Source organism: Equus quagga, chromosome 2 (assembly GCF_021613505.1).
Source record: "Equus quagga isolate Etosha38 chromosome 2, UCLA_HA_Equagga_1.0, whole genome shotgun sequence".
NCBI lineage: Eukaryota > Metazoa > Chordata > Mammalia > Perissodactyla > Equidae > Equus > Equus quagga.
In genome coordinates, this window is record NC_060268.1 from 94584127 (window position 1) to 94603382 (window position 19256).

At 44.9% G+C, this 19256-nt stretch overlaps 1 protein-coding gene across 3 annotated transcripts in view; it reads left to right on the top strand.

Annotated features, from left to right (window-relative positions):
- The window catches only part of SH3GL3 (SH3 domain containing GRB2 like 3, endophilin A3), a 125944-nt gene extending 106959 nt beyond the window's left edge, over positions 1-18985 (top strand). For 2 of the 3 annotated variants that reach the window (XM_046654306.1, XM_046654308.1), the window contains one exon: positions 18455-18985. In XM_046654306.1, the coding sequence (XP_046510262.1) occupies positions 18455-18660 (206 nt within the window). In that variant the 3' untranslated portion in view covers positions 18661-18985. Of the gene's footprint in view, positions 1-10022; positions 10089-18454 lie in introns of those variants that run through there. The other variant, XM_046654307.1, reaches the window with a different exon arrangement.
- Positions 18986-19256: the final 271 nt, after the last annotated feature.

Here is a 19256-nt window from a genome sequence, read left to right on the forward strand (position 1 = left end):
ATTTTTGATAGTCTGGTTCAAGTTTTCCGTATCCTTACTGATATTTTATCCATTTTTTTCTATTAATTTTTGGCTGAGGAGTATTGAAATCTTTTGAGTATAACTGTGGAGTTGTCTGTTTCTCCTGGCAAGTCTATCAGAAGTATTCCCTTCCTCTCCCTTCATTCTCGTTGACCCTTTTAATCTGATTACTCATATTGTTTTTAATCATGGCAAATTTTTTTCTTACTACTTTAAATATCTTTCTTCTCTATTCTCTCTGGTTTTCCCTTTTGAGATCCTATTAGATGTTGAAACTTTCAGCTCTTCCTTTATGTGTCATCTTTTCCTTCTTGCTTTCCATATCTCTGTTCTTTCACTCTGCCCTCAGAGAAGATTTCACCTTATTATTATGTTTTCTTTGACTGTACCCGTTTACTTACTTAGCCTATTTATTGAATTCTTTTATTCCAGTTGTATTAGCTTCCCATTGATGCTGTAACAAATTACCACAAACTGTTGGCTTAAAATAACACAGATCCATTGTCTGTCTTAGAGTTCTGGAAGTCAGAAGTCCTAAAATCAAGGTGCTGGTCTTCCCCCTGGAGGTTCTGGGGGAGAACCTGTTTTCTTGCCTTTATACCTTCTAGAGGCTGCCTGTGTTCCTTGGCTCGTAGCCCCTTGTTCTGTGTTCAAAGCCAGCAGCATCATGTCTTGAGATCTCTCTCTGACCTCTGCCTCCATTGTCACATCTCCTTCTCTGGCTCTGACTCTCCTGCTTCTCTTGTATGAGGACCCTTGTGATTACATTGGGCCCACCCACATAATCCAGAATGATCTTCCCCTTCAAGATCCATAATTTAGTCCCATCTGCAAAATTACGTTTTGCCATGTAAGGAAGGTAACATACTCACAAGTTCTGGAAATTAGGCTGTGGATATCTTTGGGGAGCTATTATTCTACCTACCACACCAATATTTGAATTTTTAATTTTAGTTTTACAAGTAATTAGATCCTTTATTTTCCTCTGAGAATGTTAATTATACTTTTTAAAAAGTCTTCATTTGATGTCTCTATAGTTCTTATCTCTTTGCATGTTTGTTGAGCTCTGGGTCTCTTTTATGAAGTCATTTTTCATCCAGTGTTGAGGATTCTTGGCTCTGTGTACTTTTTATTTGAGGGTCCATGTTCGTTTGTCTATAGTGCTGTGTCTGTTACTGCTGCCTACCTCTCATGGTTATGAGGGAATAAGGGTGACTCTACTGAGTGAGGGGTTCTGGCTTCTGGTTTTCTGTGTGTTTGTGCCTCTCATGGCACTGCTCTGACTTTCTGCTTCAGATGCCCACACTCAATACTCCTTTCTGGAGGCAGATGCTGAGCTCCCAGGTACGTGGTCCAAAGCCAGGATGGGAGGACTCACCTGGCTGCTCTTTTCTCAGAAGGCCAACTAGTCATCCACTTCCAGCATCCACTTACTCTGAGCTTTGGGCATCCTCAGAATCGACTTGTATAGCATTTCTCTCTGGGAACTCTTTTGAGCTTCATTTCTTCCATCTTTCAGGTATTCCTTGTATTCCTCATAATTTTTTGTCTACCAGCAGTGTTTGCTCTTGTTTTCCAACATTATTTGGAACTTAAAAAATACCCATTTTATAATTGATAGTGATTCAGTACATGAAAGGAAGGCTGTAGTCTTGAACTCAGTCTTCCTTATTAATGCAAATTTCCCTTAAATCATTCAATACCATTATATCGCACTGAATTCATCTCTCTGCTGTTACCCAAGGTGACTTTAGGTGCTAAATGGATGTGGACGTAAAGAACCTTGAATCACATCCTAAGAAAAGTATCCTTTTTTTTGAATCTCTTTTAGTCGTGATTTCAAGGGGATAAAGCCACAGTTTTGTGCTTGAATATTTTTTTTTTTAAGATTTTATTTTTTTCCTCTTTCTCCCCAAAGCCCCCCAGTACATAGTTGTATATTCTTCGTTGTGGGTCCTTCTAGTTGTGGCATGTGGGACGCTGCCTCAGCGTGGTTTGATGAGCAGTGCCATGTCGGCGCCCAGGATTCGAACCAACGAAACACTGGGCCGCCTACAGCGGAGCGCGCGAACTTAACCACTTGGCCACGGGGCCAGCACCTGTGCTTGAATATTTTTAATGTTTAATTTTAACAAAGAAGATAAGCCTCAGGCTAAAAGCCCTTTTGCACATACCAGAGTACCTAGCTTGAATTTAATAAAATTGTCTATTTTCCATCATAATTATTTTCGTGGTTACAGTCTCTTTGTGGCACTAGTTTTCAATTTACATTTTTGATGTAATGTTTCATTTAAAGTTATTTGAATGAAATTGATTTCATTAAAATATTGTCAAGAGAGAATTCAGGCATAGTTCTCTGGTAACACTAGTTTCTTGTTTTCTTTTTGTTTTTGTTTTTTTTTAAAAAGACCCCAAAGTCCAAGCACTGTTCAACAAAATAGGATTTCGTCACTCTTGCAACAATCCAGGGAGAATATTCCAAGAGGATGAGTGGGTTTCATCCATGGAGTCACTCAGGGGCCTAGGCTAATGGCAGCTCTGCCATCTCCATCATGGGGCTTCCAAGGTATCCTCATTGTTGGCACTCCAGACAGCAGAAAGGGGAGAAAGAACAAAAGTGTGGGCTAGACATTCCCTCTTAAGCCAGCGAGGTAGAAACGATACACTCATGTCCCAGGAGTGCTCAATCGAAGGGCCACATGTAGTAGCAAAGCAGTGGGGAAATGCAGTCTCCAGCAGGGCAGACACACCCAGTTGCCATGGGAGATACGCAGCAGGCACTGGTCCAGAGCAGTGATGGATTTCTGCTGGACAGGAATGCATTGCAAGGACTCTACTGTGGCAGTGAAAGAAGATCCTTGAGTAGACCCTGGTTCTGCTCTCCGGAAGGTGGGGAAACTCTTGTCCTTTATCCTCTGGGCCTCTAGATTTGCCTTCTCATAAGTATTTCATATCTGCCAAGAAGTCTTTCATATCTGAAGAGGGCTTTGGGAATTGTGCTTACCGCCACTTAGGGGCCTTAAGGGTTCTTCAGTGTTCCGTAGATGCCCATGTTTTCAGGTCACAATTCAGTGCCATTAAAACATAATGAGTTTTGATCTGTGTCTCCCAGGCATTTCCACGTGCTGGTGATCACATCCAGGGTTCTTTCTTAGACGTAGCACGTCAGGCTGCTTTCTTTCTTTCCTTCCTTGACTAAGCCATGCTTCCCTCTCTTAACTTATGGAGTCTACCTTGAGGCCATCTGAAACAACAGACTTGAGTGGGGAGGCAGAATCTTTAATTTAATCTTTACCACAGAACTGGGTGCCTTTGTTTGTTTGAGAGAGGTCTCTGAGAAGGATTTGGAATAACAAGCTTCTTATCTTCTATTCTCTGGGGTACACAAGCAGTTAGCTGATCTCTAATGCGCTGGGACCCAACCTTTAATTTTTCTCTTTTCCCTTTTGCTTGCAAACTGGGCAATTCTTGTCTTTCTTACTGTAATTTGCTACATGCCTGAAGGAGTAGCTAACATAGACTAACATTCTGTTCTATCTAACTTCTTTCTTTAGAGCTTCTGGCATATGGTATGCTTCCAAAGTTATCATAGGCAAAAGTTTCGCCAAATTTTTTGGCACAACCAAGGTCACTGGCCTTCACGCCTGTTATTGCTGTTTCTTCTTCATCGCTGCCTGGCCACTGAGTCAGCATCATGAATTTTAGGTTTTATTATGACAACACCCCACTTTTGACACCAGTTTCTGCACTAGTTAGGGTAATAGTAGCTACTGTTCCACAGAGACTCAAGAAAACAGTGTTCAAACCAGATGGAAATTAAGAATGGAAGTCCAGGGCCAGAGATTTCATTTTAAGAATGTGACAGAGCCCAAAGTGGTTGCCATCACTTCCCCTTCTATCCCACCGCAAGAGCTCAGTCACATGGACCGGGTCTAGCTGCAAAGGTTGGGGGAGAGGCAAGCTGGACAGTCACATCCTACCTGTGATTGTACTACAATCATCATGTTATATTGTGTTATGTTGTATTGTATTATATAGTGTATTATGCTGTAATTACTGTGGGAGAAGAGATGATTAGGTTTGGTGGCCAACTTGCGGTTTCTACCGCATACATTTACTGCAGATTTGTTGTGGAAGGAAATGTCTGTCTGTCACTCACGGACATCTCTGTAGGGTCCCCCATTTCGTTTCTAGAATATTAGAATGTGGTGCCACGTACATTCCCACACTGCTTGTGGGATGAACATTAAGATAACCTAGGGGTTGGCAGACTTTCTGTAGAGGGCCAAATAGTAAATATTTTAGGTTTGTGGGCTATATGCTCTTTGATGCCACTAGTCAACTCTTTGCTGTAGTGTGAAGGCAGCTGTGGATAATGTGTGCATCAGCGGACAGGGCTATGTTCCGTTAAAACATTATTTGGCCCAGGGCCATAGTTTGCCTTTTAGTCTCAAAGTTCTCTTGTTTGTATGTTTCTCTACTTTTTTTTTTTTTGGCTTTTCTTTTCTATTTCTGGTCTGGAACAATGTTATTCTAAATACATATATGATTGTAAGCCACTTCAAAAAAAAGGCCATTTCTGTTTAGAGAGAAGCTGGATATAAACAAACTAACTAAACACTTTGAAAATGAGTCCACCCCAGTATATTGTATCTGAGTGAAGCAGAACAAGCAGAACCCAGGACGCCAGGGCTCAGTCCTTAGCTACCGTCTCTACCCTTCCAGCCTGTGTCCAACCGGGGGTGGGGGGTGGGGGTAGTTCTTGGAGACAAGACTTTGAGTCAAGCTCCCAGGACACCGGGCTCTTGTCTGCCATGAGAGAGAACTCGGCTTTCCTTTGGTGATGATGTCTCCATCTCCCAGAGGGATGCTAAATGTGACCTCTCAGACTGGCAAGGCGGAGAGTGTTATACTCGCCAACAGTGGAAAAGCACTTTAACTTAAGTATCACTTACGGGCCTAAGGGCATGGCATTTGAGTGCCGAAAATATGCCAGGCATTATTATTTGATGCTCTGTATACATAAGTCTTTTCATCCTCGTAACAATATTATAAGGAAGTGATCATAATAAAAAGTAAAACAGTAATTAATACTATAACAACGTAGCAGTTACACTTATTGAGGACTTGCTGTGGGTCAGGCAATGTACTAAATACTTCACACACATTTCTAGACCTATTATCCCCGTTTTACAGATGAGTAAGTGGAGGTTCAGAGAGGTTCGGGGGGGTTCCTCAAGGTTGCAGAGCCAGCACGTAGCAGAGCTGGGCACTTTACCTTACAGATACTTCATTTTATATTATTAAGAAGGAATACTGGGGAAGGTTATAAAATGTCCAGGAGCATCAGGAATGGTTTATTTCCAAGATTTTTGATCAGAAGGAATCTGTAGCCAACAGATGGTCTCAAAGGTGGTGTGTTGTACGCATCTGACTTGGAAGAAGACATTGAGAAGACAGTGGGGTCTTCAGCTTCTTCATCCGGACTGTGCATGTCAGTGTTTTCATCCCCTCCGTGGCCAGCAGCTCAGTCCCTAGGCAGATGAAGTTGTTAGAAGGGTGCTGGTCAGCCAGAGGTCATGGATGTGCCAAAGATGGCTTTTAGGAAGGCTCAGTGTCCAATGACTGGGTTCCCAAGTGCTGCTAACTCCAGCATGTGCCACCGTTTGACATGTGCCTGGGCCTGTCCTCAGCTGCCTCTTCGAGATTTCTTTTGGCCGTGGCTTTAGTCCTCAACTCCAGCATTGGGCTTCGTTGATTTGGGGATGGAATTTGCAAGTGTAAAGGAGTCCTGTACTGTTTGTTTCTACGGCACAGTTTCAAAAGAAAATGGCATTTTATAGCCTGAATTAATGGGAAATTACTTTCCATTAGGATTCTGAATGATTTGCACATAATGTTTATAAAGTGAAGGAAAAATGTCAAGCATTTCAGTAACAATTTAAAGCAAAGCTCGCAGGACTCTGCCAGAAATGAATTCCAAGAACATTTTCTTCATCATTTCTTCTTTCTAAAGAAAAAAAAAAAGGGGGAGATGAAAGGACGTAGGTCAATTAGGTAGAATCCACCATGGGACTGAGATGGAATCTTTGATAATATCATTTCTAGGTACTTAAGAGAATGAATAAAGTAAGCCAAAAGTGGAGAAGGGGTGGGGGTGGTGTGTGGAAATCACATCTTGAAATGATGGATTGCAGACAAAATCTAAGTTTAGGCCCTGGCTAGGAGAACCCACTGGCTGTCCAAGCCCGTGAGTATGGGGTCATGACACTTCATCAGCATGTGCTGCCCCTGGGTCCCCAAGGAGGAAAGGAGGCCAAGAAAAGTCCTCGAACTGAAATGTGTGCCTGGGTTGTTCCCAGAAAACCACTGGTTTTGAAGAATATAGTGAAGGAACTTGTGACCTGTGCTCAAATGTCTTCCCTACCCTGGGGCAATTTTTGTCAGACTCCAAGTTGTCTGCTTGTTGAATGATCAATTTAAAGACTAGGGGACAAAGTATATTTTACATTTTTTTTATCAACTTGTTTATTTATGAAGGTTTTTTTTTTTTTCACTGAAGTTCTTAAAGAGGCTACCACTTTTATACAATCACAGGTAAGGGTTAATATGCTGCAAACTGGGATCGACTCTAAAAATGTGGAAGGCTGAGATTAGAGAACAAATGTGGGTTCCAAATGTGTGCTACAGGCATTTCAGAGCGAGGCCAAATAAATCTCTCAAATGGCTTATATTAAGACATTCTAACTCCCTTTAGGTATAAAAGAGACTTTTATAAGTTTCTTGACACTTCTGAGGGGGCTCGGAAATAATGTCTAGAGCCCAAGTCATTCCCCGCACTGGAGCAAAATCTCTGGGATTACATTAGAAAATAAACATTTATTCGAAAGTAGAGTGTGAAGTTTGAAAATTAAAGACAACGAGCAGTTTGCAGATAGAAATATATGGACTTCTTACCTAGATTTCCAAAAAGGAAATTAAAATTTCACACAGCAGCGACAGTGGTGATTGCTCAGTCAGCAGGCTGTTTCTTACTTTTCTCCTATTCCTTCCCACTCTTTTCTTCTGTTTTTTTCCCCTGCCTCCAGCCCTCTCCCCACAGCCATTTCTATATATTTTCAGTAGTGGTTCAGAGTCAGAGTTATTGACAAGAGAGAAATAAACAAGGAAACAGGAGTTCCACATTCTAGTTCTGAGTCTGGCACTTATTAGCTGGGTGACTTTCTGTGAGTTTCTTAACATCTCTGGACGGATTTGAACTTGTCCCTAAGTGAAATGATTGATCTTAATACATTCCAAGGTTCTTTTCCAGGTCTAAATTCTGTGGCTGCAATATTTATCTTTTATGAGTACTTAGCATTCTGAAAAACTTGAAAAGCACATGGGTTGAACATTTTCTATTTTCTATATTTGAAAAAATTAAAATGTGAACTGCAATTGTTATTGTTGATCTGTAGCCATTGATTCATGAAAGGGGTGGAGCCCTTCTCTTATTTCAGTCCGAAGGAAGCTTTAGAGGGAAAGACTTTCTCACTGAAAGGAATGGTTTCCTATAATTCTTCTAAATAGTCTATAAAAAGAGTTTTTGAAAAGCCTGTAAGACATAACCTCTAACTCAGTTGTGGGAATTTTCATACTACTTCTCCGAAATGGTTATATGATTATATTATCTCAAATGCTCATATTTTAAGATCTTCGTCTGTATTCTACAATGATCCATTTGGTCTTTAGGCTAAAATTTAAAACAGCATCATCTAAATATTAATGTGCATACTCATATTTTTTAAAAAAATAGTGTAGATGCCAATTGTTTCCAGGAGCAACACATGGGGCAGCGATGTTGCAGATTCCAAGGGCTTTCTGTTTGAATGCACACGGGTGACACCCTCTGGAGTTGTCCAGTGGGTGTGGCCTCAGGTGCAAACCCTAATGCCAGATTATGGGAATGAGGGACATAGGGAAAATGTAAGAAAAAAGTGGCAGGCCGAAGATAAATGGCTGACACCAGACCTCTAAGTCAGGAGCACAACATGAGAGGGGAGTCTGTAGCCTGCTAGAGAACTCTTGCCCTGTCCAGTGGGCGGTGCATTATTGACGGCAGCTGCTTGTTGACCAAGAATGTGGGCCTCAGATAGCAGCCTTTCTGATTTATCAAGAGAAGCCAGAAATCTGTATTTATGTATGGTCTCTTGATTTTTAAATATTGGCATCTACTCTACACTCTACAAGGCAAGGAGCAGGCCAAATAAAACAGCTCTGCAAGCTGAGCCCTGTGCCAGCGGCCAGGAAGCTTCCTCTGATTAAGGCTGTCATTTGTCCTTCCATCTCCCTTCACTCAGAGTGGCCAAGGTGGCCTTGAACCCTGGGCCTGGTTGCAGGAGAGCGGTCACCTCGGAAGCCTTTGATAAATGAATGGACCACAGCTCTGAGAGTTCTGCAAAAGTCATCTCAGTAGACCAGTCAAGGCTTTGTAGTGTGGAGGGCACACTTTACGAGTTAACCCGTCTCATAGGACCTGTGTAAGTCGTGGAGGATTGGTGTTCAGGTTAAAGCAAATTGCACATGCTTATTTTTATAGATTATGATGATTAAGCTTGAGTTCCATTGACAAGTAATTTTAATAAATCACACCTCCTGTGGATAAATACAGGGTTCTTATTTCTAGAAGGACAGTTCATAGACACTTACTAGACTTTACTTAGTAGTTTAGTACTTAATTGTCTTCGTCAGCTTGGGCTGCTGTAACAGAATACTGGAGACCGAGTGGCTTAAACAACAAGCATTTATTTCTCACAGTTCTGGAGGCTGGGAAGGTCAAGATCAAGGTGCTGGCAGATTTGGTGTCCAATGAGTGCCCACCTTCTGGGTTGTGTCTTCCCATTGTGTATTCACATGGCGTCACCGTCTCATCCATGGAGGTTCCATCCTCATGACCTACTTGTCTCTCAAAGGCCCCACCTCCAATACCACCACACCGGGGATGAGGGTTCAGGATGTGAATTTGGGGAGGGGCACAAACAGTCAGTCCACAGCGTTAACCATGGACTAAGGCTTAAAATTTGCAGATAAGGGAATCGGGGCCCAGAGGTGACCTAACCCGGTGCTGGAACCCAGGGATCTGAAGTTTCCGTCCAACATATTTTTACCAGTAGACAAAAACAGTATTTTAGAGTTGTTGAACAAAGGGTTTTAGTGGTATTTATCAGAATTATACACCAGTGCTCTGTCTGAGTCAGCTACAGGGAAGGTGTTAGCTTCAAAAAAATTTTGCTCCAAGAGCTTGAGACCTTAGATTGGAAAAAAGAAATTACAACTTTTGAAGGAAGCTTGAACCAGACTATGCTCATTCTAATTCAAAAGAGATGGTGTCTGATAGGTTGAGCGTGGTGCCTGGCCCAGAGTGCACACTTGGTGAGTGTTTGAGAACAAGTGTGAGCCAGACATAAACTTGAAAGTTCCAAACCAGTTTTTCCCCCCAGCATGTTGAGCGAGGAACCCTCCAGTCAGATGGTGTGGGCACAGTCACATCTTGGGCTCATCTTGGCTGTGCAGCCAAAGCCTGCAGAAGGAGACTCGGGTCCCATTCCTGTCTGGGCCGCCCACTCCACCCGTTAACAGGAAACTTCCTCTCTGCTCCTTAGCTGCCCCAGAGGTGGCAGAAGTAATAAGGAAGCATCTTGGAACTTCCAGAAGTCAGACCGGGAAGTGAGCAGAAAGTGAGCTCACTGAGCCAAGACAGGTGTCTCTTGCAAGTCTCTGTTAAGTGGGGCTTTGGAGTCAGAGGGAGGCCCAGTCCTGGCTCACACTCCATGCCACCGTGTCTCAATTTCATCTTCAAAAGAACAGGAATTATCACCCCGACCGCACAGGGTTATTCTAAGGATTAAATTAGATTGTGTAAATTGGAGGTGCTGGGCACGCACGCGTGGTACTTGCTATGGAGTAAGAGCCCACGATACGGCGGCTGTTGATGTTACATAATTGGTTATCTGATTTCCCAGCCTACAGCAGACTGGAAGCGGCCGATTAGAAAGGCCTGAGGGACCACTTCCGGAAGGCCCCCTGACAGCAGGAAAAAAGGGACAGGTCGCAGCCTGACTACAAGGGAGGCAAGAGAAAAGCTATAAAAAGCAGGAACAAAAACTCAAAAGGCACAGCACTCTGGGGCATTTACTAAGAGCCAAAGAGCCCTCCTCAGGTTAGTAGCTTCCGGGAGACTCCTCACCTGCACCCTGAGAGGGACTCACGTTGACGGGAGTTGTGTGAATCACTTACTTCTCTCTCCATCCTCTTTCCCCCCTGAAAAGTAGGAGTGGGGGGGTCATAGTTTGCTCTTCAGTGGGGATGCTCCAGCCGAATGCTTCCTGGTAATGAAATCTCCAAAGTCAGGGCCAGCTGAGGAGGAGAGAGTCCACTGGGTTCCTTTGGTGGCCTGAGAATAACCCCAGTTCAGGTACAGCAGAAGAGCTGTGCTATTTAGTGCCACAGGAAGAAGGATGCCCCGTGCCCCACCGACCACTCCTACCGCCGCCTCCCTCGAAGTCGGGGTTAGCAATACAGCCCCTGAGAACAGGCTCCCAAATCCCGAATGTGGCGGGGAGAGGGGGAGGAAGAGAGGAGAGCACGTGAGGAGGCTGCGGGAATGCCGGTCCCTCCTGGCGCCCTCTCCACTCTCGTGTCTCATCCCCTGCCTGGAGTTTTTGTTTTGGTGTTCTGTTTTGTTTGGTTTGTTTTTTAATTGAAGCCTTGAGTGGCTCTCTTTGAAGCAGGAGCTCAGGCTGAGGAAGGCAAGACAGAGAATAAGTACTCGCAGGACAGCTGTCAAGTGTGACTGGCAAGGCCAGGTGGGATGGGGCAGACCTTCTGGGATCGGGGAAGGCAGGCGGAGAAGGGTCCTAGAGAGCGTCCCAAGGCCTGGGAGCTCCCCGGGGCATGCTGAGCTGAGGACCCACAGGCTCATTCCAAGCCTGGCCGATGGACCACCCCTAGGTTGGGGTTGGCCCAGACATCAATTGGGGCTAAACTCTCAAGCTGACAATTTTCAGAGGGGGCACATGACACAGCCCCCAAGAGCGCGGATCCTGGACCTAGACGGAGGTCAGATCTCAGCACTGCTGTTAACCGCTTTGAACTTCTCTATGCCTCAGTTTCTCCTTCCATCACATGAGGGAAATAACAGTACCTAATCAGAGAGCTTCTCTGAGAATTAAATGCCCTGATCTCTCTGAGGCACTTAGAGTATCGTCCTGGCACTTGGTAGACACTAAAACCTGAGGGTGATTATTTCATCCCATAGCCGACTGGGGCGGGAGAACAGTGGGGCTGGCGCTAACAACAGAGCGTGCTCGGCATTTCTGTACATGCAAGAGCCTGTGTGGCGGGGACTCGGGGAAACAAAAGATGGGGTGGGGGAGAGCACTCCCAAGAATGTTCCTGCTGTTAAAATAAGAGGGACCCAATATTGTTAGAAACGGGACCCTATTATTGCCAGTTTATGTTAGGGAGAACACGAGTTCCCTACCTGTTGTGTTGCCTATGCCGACTGACCGGCCACCTTGAAACTCTGGTGTGAGGGTCTCCTTTTCTTTTTTTTTTCCCCCTAATGGTGTGGAACAGAGCTTGAATAATCAATGTTTAACGGAGACACTCCCTTTTCTCTGTTAAAATAATCTTTGTTTCAGTACTTGAACAAGGAAGACTGTGTTTTTCCCACCTCTGCTCTCGTGTTACGTTAAGCCAGGTCTCAGGAGTAAGAGGAAACGAACACGGGCTACCCGGCCAGGGCTGGAGGTGGGAGCCTCCTTGCTGGATGGCACGGGGCTGGGGTTTCAGCTGCCTGTCTCTGGCACACGCGTTCACGCCGGCCGGCGAGTGTGCACTTATTTGCGGTGGTTCCAGGTGCCGACCACTGAGCATGAAAAAGGGTGGAGGTGGTTGAGCAGCAGCAGCTGCAAGACCCCGGGGGAAAAAAGGAGTGGGTGGTCCACAAGGATGGGATGTTGGGTAGGACCCAGGTTTTCTTCCGGGAAGATTTCGGTAGAGGTGGCGGCTTCTGAGTGTGAGCAGCTACACGTTTGGGCACCTTGTAGATGTTCAAGTCAAGTCCAGTTGGAAAGATCCCACTGAGGACATGTTGCCCCTTCTGCACAGCCTCTGGGTTCCCTCCACGGTGACACTGACTTACCTTCTGTGGAGAAGGAAAGTTCACACCCGATGACTTAGGTAGACAGAAACGATTTCTCTTTGACTGAACTGAACTTGCTTATGAACCTCCATTTAGACCAATGGTGGAAACAACTTAATCTTTTTTCCATTTCTACTGTTGGCCAGAAAAAAAAAAAAGTTAATCTTTTTTCCATTTCTTCTAATGGTGGAAAAAAACATAATCTTGCCATTTCAGGGTAACTCGGTCTCTTCCAATAGAAAGCATAGACTACCCATTTATTACTTTGTCAATTCAGGATTTAAACCCAGTCGATTCAGTTGAAATTCCCTGTCGGGGCGTTTGGGTTTTCCCACCCCAAGGTGTTGCCTGGGTGCGAGGGGGAGTTTAGAGAACATCATGGCGGCTGTCGAGGAGGCCTGGCTGGGTCCTCACTGCTTCCACAGCTGAGATGACTTGTCACTCCACGCCTTGGGCCTGGGTCTGTGGCCCCAGCCTCTGCCCCCGGGGTCATGAGATCTCTGCATCCTGAGCCCCCATCCCCACCGCCCGCCACCTCTGGTCCAACGGCCCCCTCAGCACTTTCTCATTTGCTGCTGGGACTTGAGATTTCTTCCCAGTTCATGGGGAGCCAGTGGGGGAGCCCTCAGGTTCGCTGTCTGCTTAATGGCACCAGCCACCATTCCCACTGTGCACAGCGCCCCATGTGGGTCCAGAACACTTTGGGAGCCCACCTTCTCCCCAAGTTCCAGTGGGAAGTGGGGCCTCAGAGCCTCATACCCCTGGATCCAATCCAAGCAGCTTTTCAGCCTTCCTGCCCACCCTCTTCCCCTCCAGGCCCTTCTCTGCCTCCAGGAAGAGCTGGTATCTCTTCTCTGGGTGGCAGGATACATCCCCTCCTTCCCCACAGCTTGTGATGAACTCCCTGTGCTCCGAGTTCTTCCAGTGCTGGTTCCTTGGAACCCAGAGGTCGGGCTCTCTCCCTCTCTCTCTTCTCTCTCTGCCTCTCAAATCTCCTAAACGCCTACCTCGCACTGGCCCGAAAGCCTTGGCTTTCACAACATTTCACAGCTGGAATAGCATTATTTTGGAACTTATAAGCTAAACATTGACGGCTTTGTTCATGCTCAGGTTCCACCCTCCTCCTAAGGTGAGGGAGGCACAGCTGCTTGGGGTAGAGTCGCGGACAGCAGAAATGACCCAGCAGGACAAGTGCCCGGGATGGTATTTCAGAATATTATCCCACCACGTGGGTGACTCGGGACGGCAGCCTGAGCTTGGGTGGGTGCGGGTTTGCCCGGTGCCAGCACTGTGGGGAGCTGGTGGCATGTGGAGCCAGGTGCTTCAGGCTTCCCTGGGTCAGGGAGTGCTCGCCCAGGGGTCTCTCTGCTCAGGGGTCTCTGGAGAGATGCTGTGTTTGGGGCTCATTTGCTGATGGAGTGTGACACTAGTGCTGGTCGCTTTCCAGCTCTTAGGAAATCAAAGTGGGCAGCGTGGCAGGGGTCCCCTGCTCGGAATAATTGAAGTGAGAAGTGAGTGACGTGTCTTTTCCCTGGTTTGTTCAGTGTGTGTGCAGGGAGTGCACACGTATGCACACGTAGGTGGTGGCCGGGAGAAGTGCATGCCTGCCACTGAGTATTTATGTCAGTCATTGCAGGTAGCTTACAGAGTAAATGGGAGGAAAAAGTAATATAATTAGCCCTGTAGTCAGTGTGATAGCCCACAACATGTCCTGGCAGCCCTTAGCAGTGTCATAGATCCTGTAGGAGGTGACATAGGGGGTTAGGTCATGAGCTGGGGTCTGGAGCCCTGGTATCTCATTCTGACTTTGTCATCAGCCCTGAGAACAGACTGTGGGGACCTCACGGAGGCATTGCTCCCTCCTCTTCAAAAAGAGGATTCATGGAAGACCCCAAAGACCCCTCTAGCATGAACATTTTGTGTTTGAGGAAATGCTTCCTAGGACTACCATGTGTTTGGCACCTGGTTCCCCCTCTATTAAACACGGCGAGTGGTGGGAGAAATGCTAGCAGAACACTAAACTAATCATTTTTATAAGAGCACATTAAAACACATAAAAAAGCTTTACACATTAAAACACATAAAAGTTATTCATTAATAAAATTGACTTTGACTCAACAGCTCAAAGGGTCATGGGTTTTCAGTGCCCAGCCCCCACCCACCTACCTCCCCACCCGGATAAGCTCTGTATTCTGAAGGAAAATGAAAAGGTCTGTGTTGTAAACAGTCAATTCCCCAATGCTTTGAAATCATTGAATGTTATTCTGTTCAAATTCAAGCTGATGAACTGGGTACCGGTATTTAAATTCTTCCACTCCCCAACTGCCATCATTATGATGAAAGGAAGATACGGACTTGGGGTGGGATGGGGTCTGTCATGGAAGGAGCCATCCAAGTGCTAGAAACACCAAGTAGATTCTCGAGATTATAGAGCAGGTGGGGCTGTATTTTAAAAGGCTGACCGACCTATAAGTCACCACATGACAAGGGACTCCCTACCTGGAAAGGAAGAAGAGTGCTCCCCCATCCCTCTCCCTACCAGCTGAAACTCCTTGACACTCTTGAGCTCTGGTCAAAGAAAATGGAAGGAAGGGAGGCCATTAGGCTGGGGCTTCTCAACCTCCCTTGGACATTGGAGGCCCCTGAGGAATTTTGAAATCCTGATGCCCAGATCCCATTGCCACAGCTTCTGGTTTAACTGGTCTGGGGTTCACCCTGAGCTGTGGGCTTTCCACTGTGCCACCAGGTTGAGAACCACTGCCACAGGAAGGCACAGGGCAGCCTCACTGATAAACACCCCTCAAGTGAGGGGGCTTGGCTCTTGCCCCACCTGGGTGTGGACAAAGTGCTGAAGAGTTTGAAGTGGGTGTGGCACTAGAGGACTGTGCTGTCACTAGGTGAATTTGTTGTCACCTCCCTACCCCTCCCCAGGACAAAGGGGCTTCTCATTTGACCAACCACAGACGTACCCAAATTTATCTATTCTCTTTGCTCGGACGTGAAAGGTTTCGTGAGGAAGGAACACAATCTCTAGCAGAACTTGTTTCGACTTGCAGTAGAAGTCGACAGAGAAGAAAAGAAAATGTCATAATAATAGAAAAAGGGAATAAAAATGGAAAGCATAGAATAGAATAGCAGGAGTGAGGTAACACAGACAGATATCTCAATCACATGAAAGGATTAAGTTCTCTTCTTAAAGAACGAAAACTGAAACTGGCATGGTCTTCCTCTGGGACACTGCCCCCACCTTTCGACCCCACTCTTCTGCTGTGGTGTAACGAGGACATGAGGAGCTGTGGACAGTGTGGAGGCTTCCCCAGTCCCTGTTTGGATCCTCTCTGTTCATCTTTTGGTGGTGGCCTCTGTCCACGTGGTGGGCTCCATGTAGAGGTGGTGTGTGGTCTCCACATAGAGGGGCTGTGTGGTGTCCACGTAGAGGATGTGTGGTCTCCATGTAAAGCGTATGTGGTCTCCATGTAGAGAGTGTGTGGTCTCCATGTAGAGTGGGGCTGTGGTCTCCACATTGAGGATATGTGGTCTCCCTGTGGAGGTGGTGTATGGTCTCCACGTAGATGGGGATTGTGGTCTCCACGCAGAGGGGGTTGTGGTATCCATATAGAGGGGTGTGTGGCCTCCATGTCGAGGGGGCTGTGGTCTGTATGTAGAGGCTGTGTGGTGTCCATGTCAAGGGGTGTGTGGTCTCCACGCAGAGGGAGGGTGTGGTCTCCATGTTGAGGGGTGTGTGGTTTTCCGGGATGGGGTTTAGCCTCCTTCCGGCCTCGTCTTCACAGGACAGTCATGTGTCCCTCTGAGCTCACCGGTGGCTCATGCCCTCCACCGCTCTTGGTGCGGCTCACCTCACTTGGCCGGGGTAGCCCCTCGGCTCCTCTTCTTGGCGCCAAGGAAGCCACTGAGGCCACAGGCCCCATTCAGGGGCTTTAGTGAACTGGACTGAGGTGACCACATCCCCTTCCCAGACACGCTAACTCGCTATCCTAAGCAATCCTGGAAAGCATTCTATGTTCGGAAATCCATAGGCCCAGGTAATTTGGGGCAATTTTGTTCAAAGCTTCAAGTGTGAATATTTTAGAAAATAGAAAAATAGTTTATTTTATAAAGTTAACATGCTCTGATACAAAAACCTGACCCGATTATAAAAAGGAAGTAATTTCACCTTTAAATATAGATGCAAAAATCCTAAATAGTAACAAATACAGCCTACCCACAGGATAAAAGTATAACACATAAATAAGGGTCGTTTCTTCAAGCCATGTGATAGGCATTCATTTAAAAGATCTTCTAAGATTAATTTTGTGAATACTAAAAAAATATGATCCAGTCAATAACAAAATGAGATTTTTGGGGGCGGAAACTTCATACATTGATACGAAAGTTTACCTGGTTGAATGATTTCATGAGAATAGGAAATTTTGAAATAAAAGAGTAATGATGAGGAACTTCTTTACTACTTATTAACATTTATTTTAAAGCTACAGTATTTAAAATGATATGGTACAGTTACCAAAATGGATCAGTGGAACAAAATAAAAAATCCTAAAATAGAACCAAGTGCACATGATAATTAAATACATGATAAAGATAAAAGTAGTATTTTGAATCAGTGGAGAAACAATGCATTATTTAATGAATTGAGTTGAGATAACTGCTTAGGCATTATTAACAAATAAATAATACTTCTATTTGCCAGAATCCAAATGGATTAAAAGCAAAAATTTTCACATGAAAAAATTAAGTTAAAAAATTACTATGATGAGTTTAGTTGAATATTTATATATAAATAGAGAAACCATAAGTGAAAAGTTTGACCAGTTTGCTTAGGGTATTTAAAATTTCTGGTCATATGCCAAAACAAAACAGAACTCCACTTTCCTGCCACATCCCCAGTGTACACTCCACAAACAAAATCAGGCGATAAACTGGGAACACTCGTATCAAACATGCAGGTAAAAGGTTAATATTTATAGTATGAAAGGGGCCCCTAAAACTGTTAAGAGAAAGAAAGATAGAAAAATAAATCAACAGTAAATGTTAAAAGTATTGGAAAAATTTATGTTCTATGAGCAGCAAATTCCCTTCTAGAAGTTTACTCTCAGGAATTAATTGTGCACATTTGTAAATACATACTTATTAGGATATTTTTCAAAGAGTTATGTATGACAGCCAGGAGAGAACAAAAAGAGAAGGAAGAAATGAGGAAAGGAAGAGAGAGAGAGAAGAAGGAAGGAAACGAGGAAAGAAGGATCTTAAATATCCAATAATAGGAGAATTGTTTAAGAAATTATGTTTTACATATTGATATAGTTGACAACTCATCAGTAGTTAAAAGTAATCTGGAAAGATGTTCACAATTTTATATATATATATATAGGAAGATTCTTTTGTGAAAAGTATATGTAAATACATACACAAATATATTCATAAAGTTATCTAGAAGCTTCTATGCCAAAATGTTAATTTAACATTGGTTATCTCCAGGTTAGTGGGTTACAGCTGACTTTTCTCAGTTTTGCATATGTCTTGTCTTTTCTCTCTCTCTCTCTGTTTTTTTTTTACCATTACCATATTTTAATTTTGAAATTAAGAAATAATCATTTAAAAAATGTCATTCTGAGAACTTCGTGGTACAGTAACCCCAAGACATCAGGCTGGTCTGTAAATATTCTGCTCATCCCTCTCCAGTCTCACACCATGCCACATTCCAGCTGCTGGTCTCCAGCGCTAGGAAGATGTCCCCAGCCACCCAGGCCTTTCCTGCTGCCTTCTCCTCTGAGCTCTGAGCTATGAGTGATCCACCACCTCATCTCTGTTCTTTAAATGTTTCACGTGTCGTTCAGTCTCTGCAAAGAAGCTATAAGCTCCTGGAGGCGAGTTGGGCCTTGTGATTCTGCACCTCCCTTGGGCTCATACAGAGCTGAGTAGGGGATGCGTGAAGCTGAGTAGATGCTTCAAGGAGAGGGCTGGGCCTGAGTTTTTTGGCTGGGAGTACTGATGAGAAAAGCCACGGGCCCAGCAGGTCGGCTAGGGCATCATCTGGGCACGGGGCAGCTGCGAGAGCTGAGGAGGGCAGAGACCACAAGCACAGCACCAGTCAGCCGGGTGGAGCCCGCCTTGTCATGGGAAGGAAAGCAGGGGCCCGCTGTTCATGGTCTCTCCAACGTTCCGCCTTGCCAGTTCTCTGCGGATAACTTGTGTTAACTTGTACTTTTTGTCTCCATGTGACGCGGACAGGTTCTAACGTCCCCATGGACCAGCCCTGCTGTCGTGGTCTCTATGACTTTGAGCCAGAAAACCAAGGAGAACTAGGATTTAAAGAAGGGGACGTCATTACACTAACCAATCAAATAGATGAAAACTGGTACGAGGGGATGTTGCATGGGGAGTCTGGATTCTTCCCCATTAATTATGTTGAAGTCATTGTGCCTTTACCTCAGTAAATGTGTAACTCAAACTTTGGACACACTTTCGTAACTGAAATGAATTCACACCAGTGTTCTCTCAGTGTGGTGTTCTGTGACATCCTTTCTCTTTGACCAACTTAATCACTTTTGTATGTGTGTTCTCTTTATAATGTATTTTGTATCAATTTAATTTGTATAAATGATTTTCTTGTTTTAGCTACCTGAAAATGCAGTTTTCTTTTTTGCTCCTTGTCCTAAAAGTCATTGGTTCAATAAATGTACGTGCTTCCTGTTGCTAAAAATAAATTGCACCCTTCACAGTTATGTCCGGGAATCGCCCATATTCCTCAGCTGCAATGGAATACAAAATTTGAAACTAAGAAATGCTAAATATTTTGTTTCCTGACATTACTGATGGCATCTGGTCTCTTCCCTTCGTTGTGTTTTAGCTGACCTGTGGATAGCCCAATAAATACGGCACGCTGTGTTGGCAAAAGGCCTTGGTTATTCTTAATGGTGAATTGATTTGTAAGCCCAGGCTCCCAGCTGCACACTCCTCCGGTGCCCTGTGGGTGACCACAGGGTTGCAGCACGGGCGTGTAGATGCTTGCTCCTGACCGAGTCACAGGTCT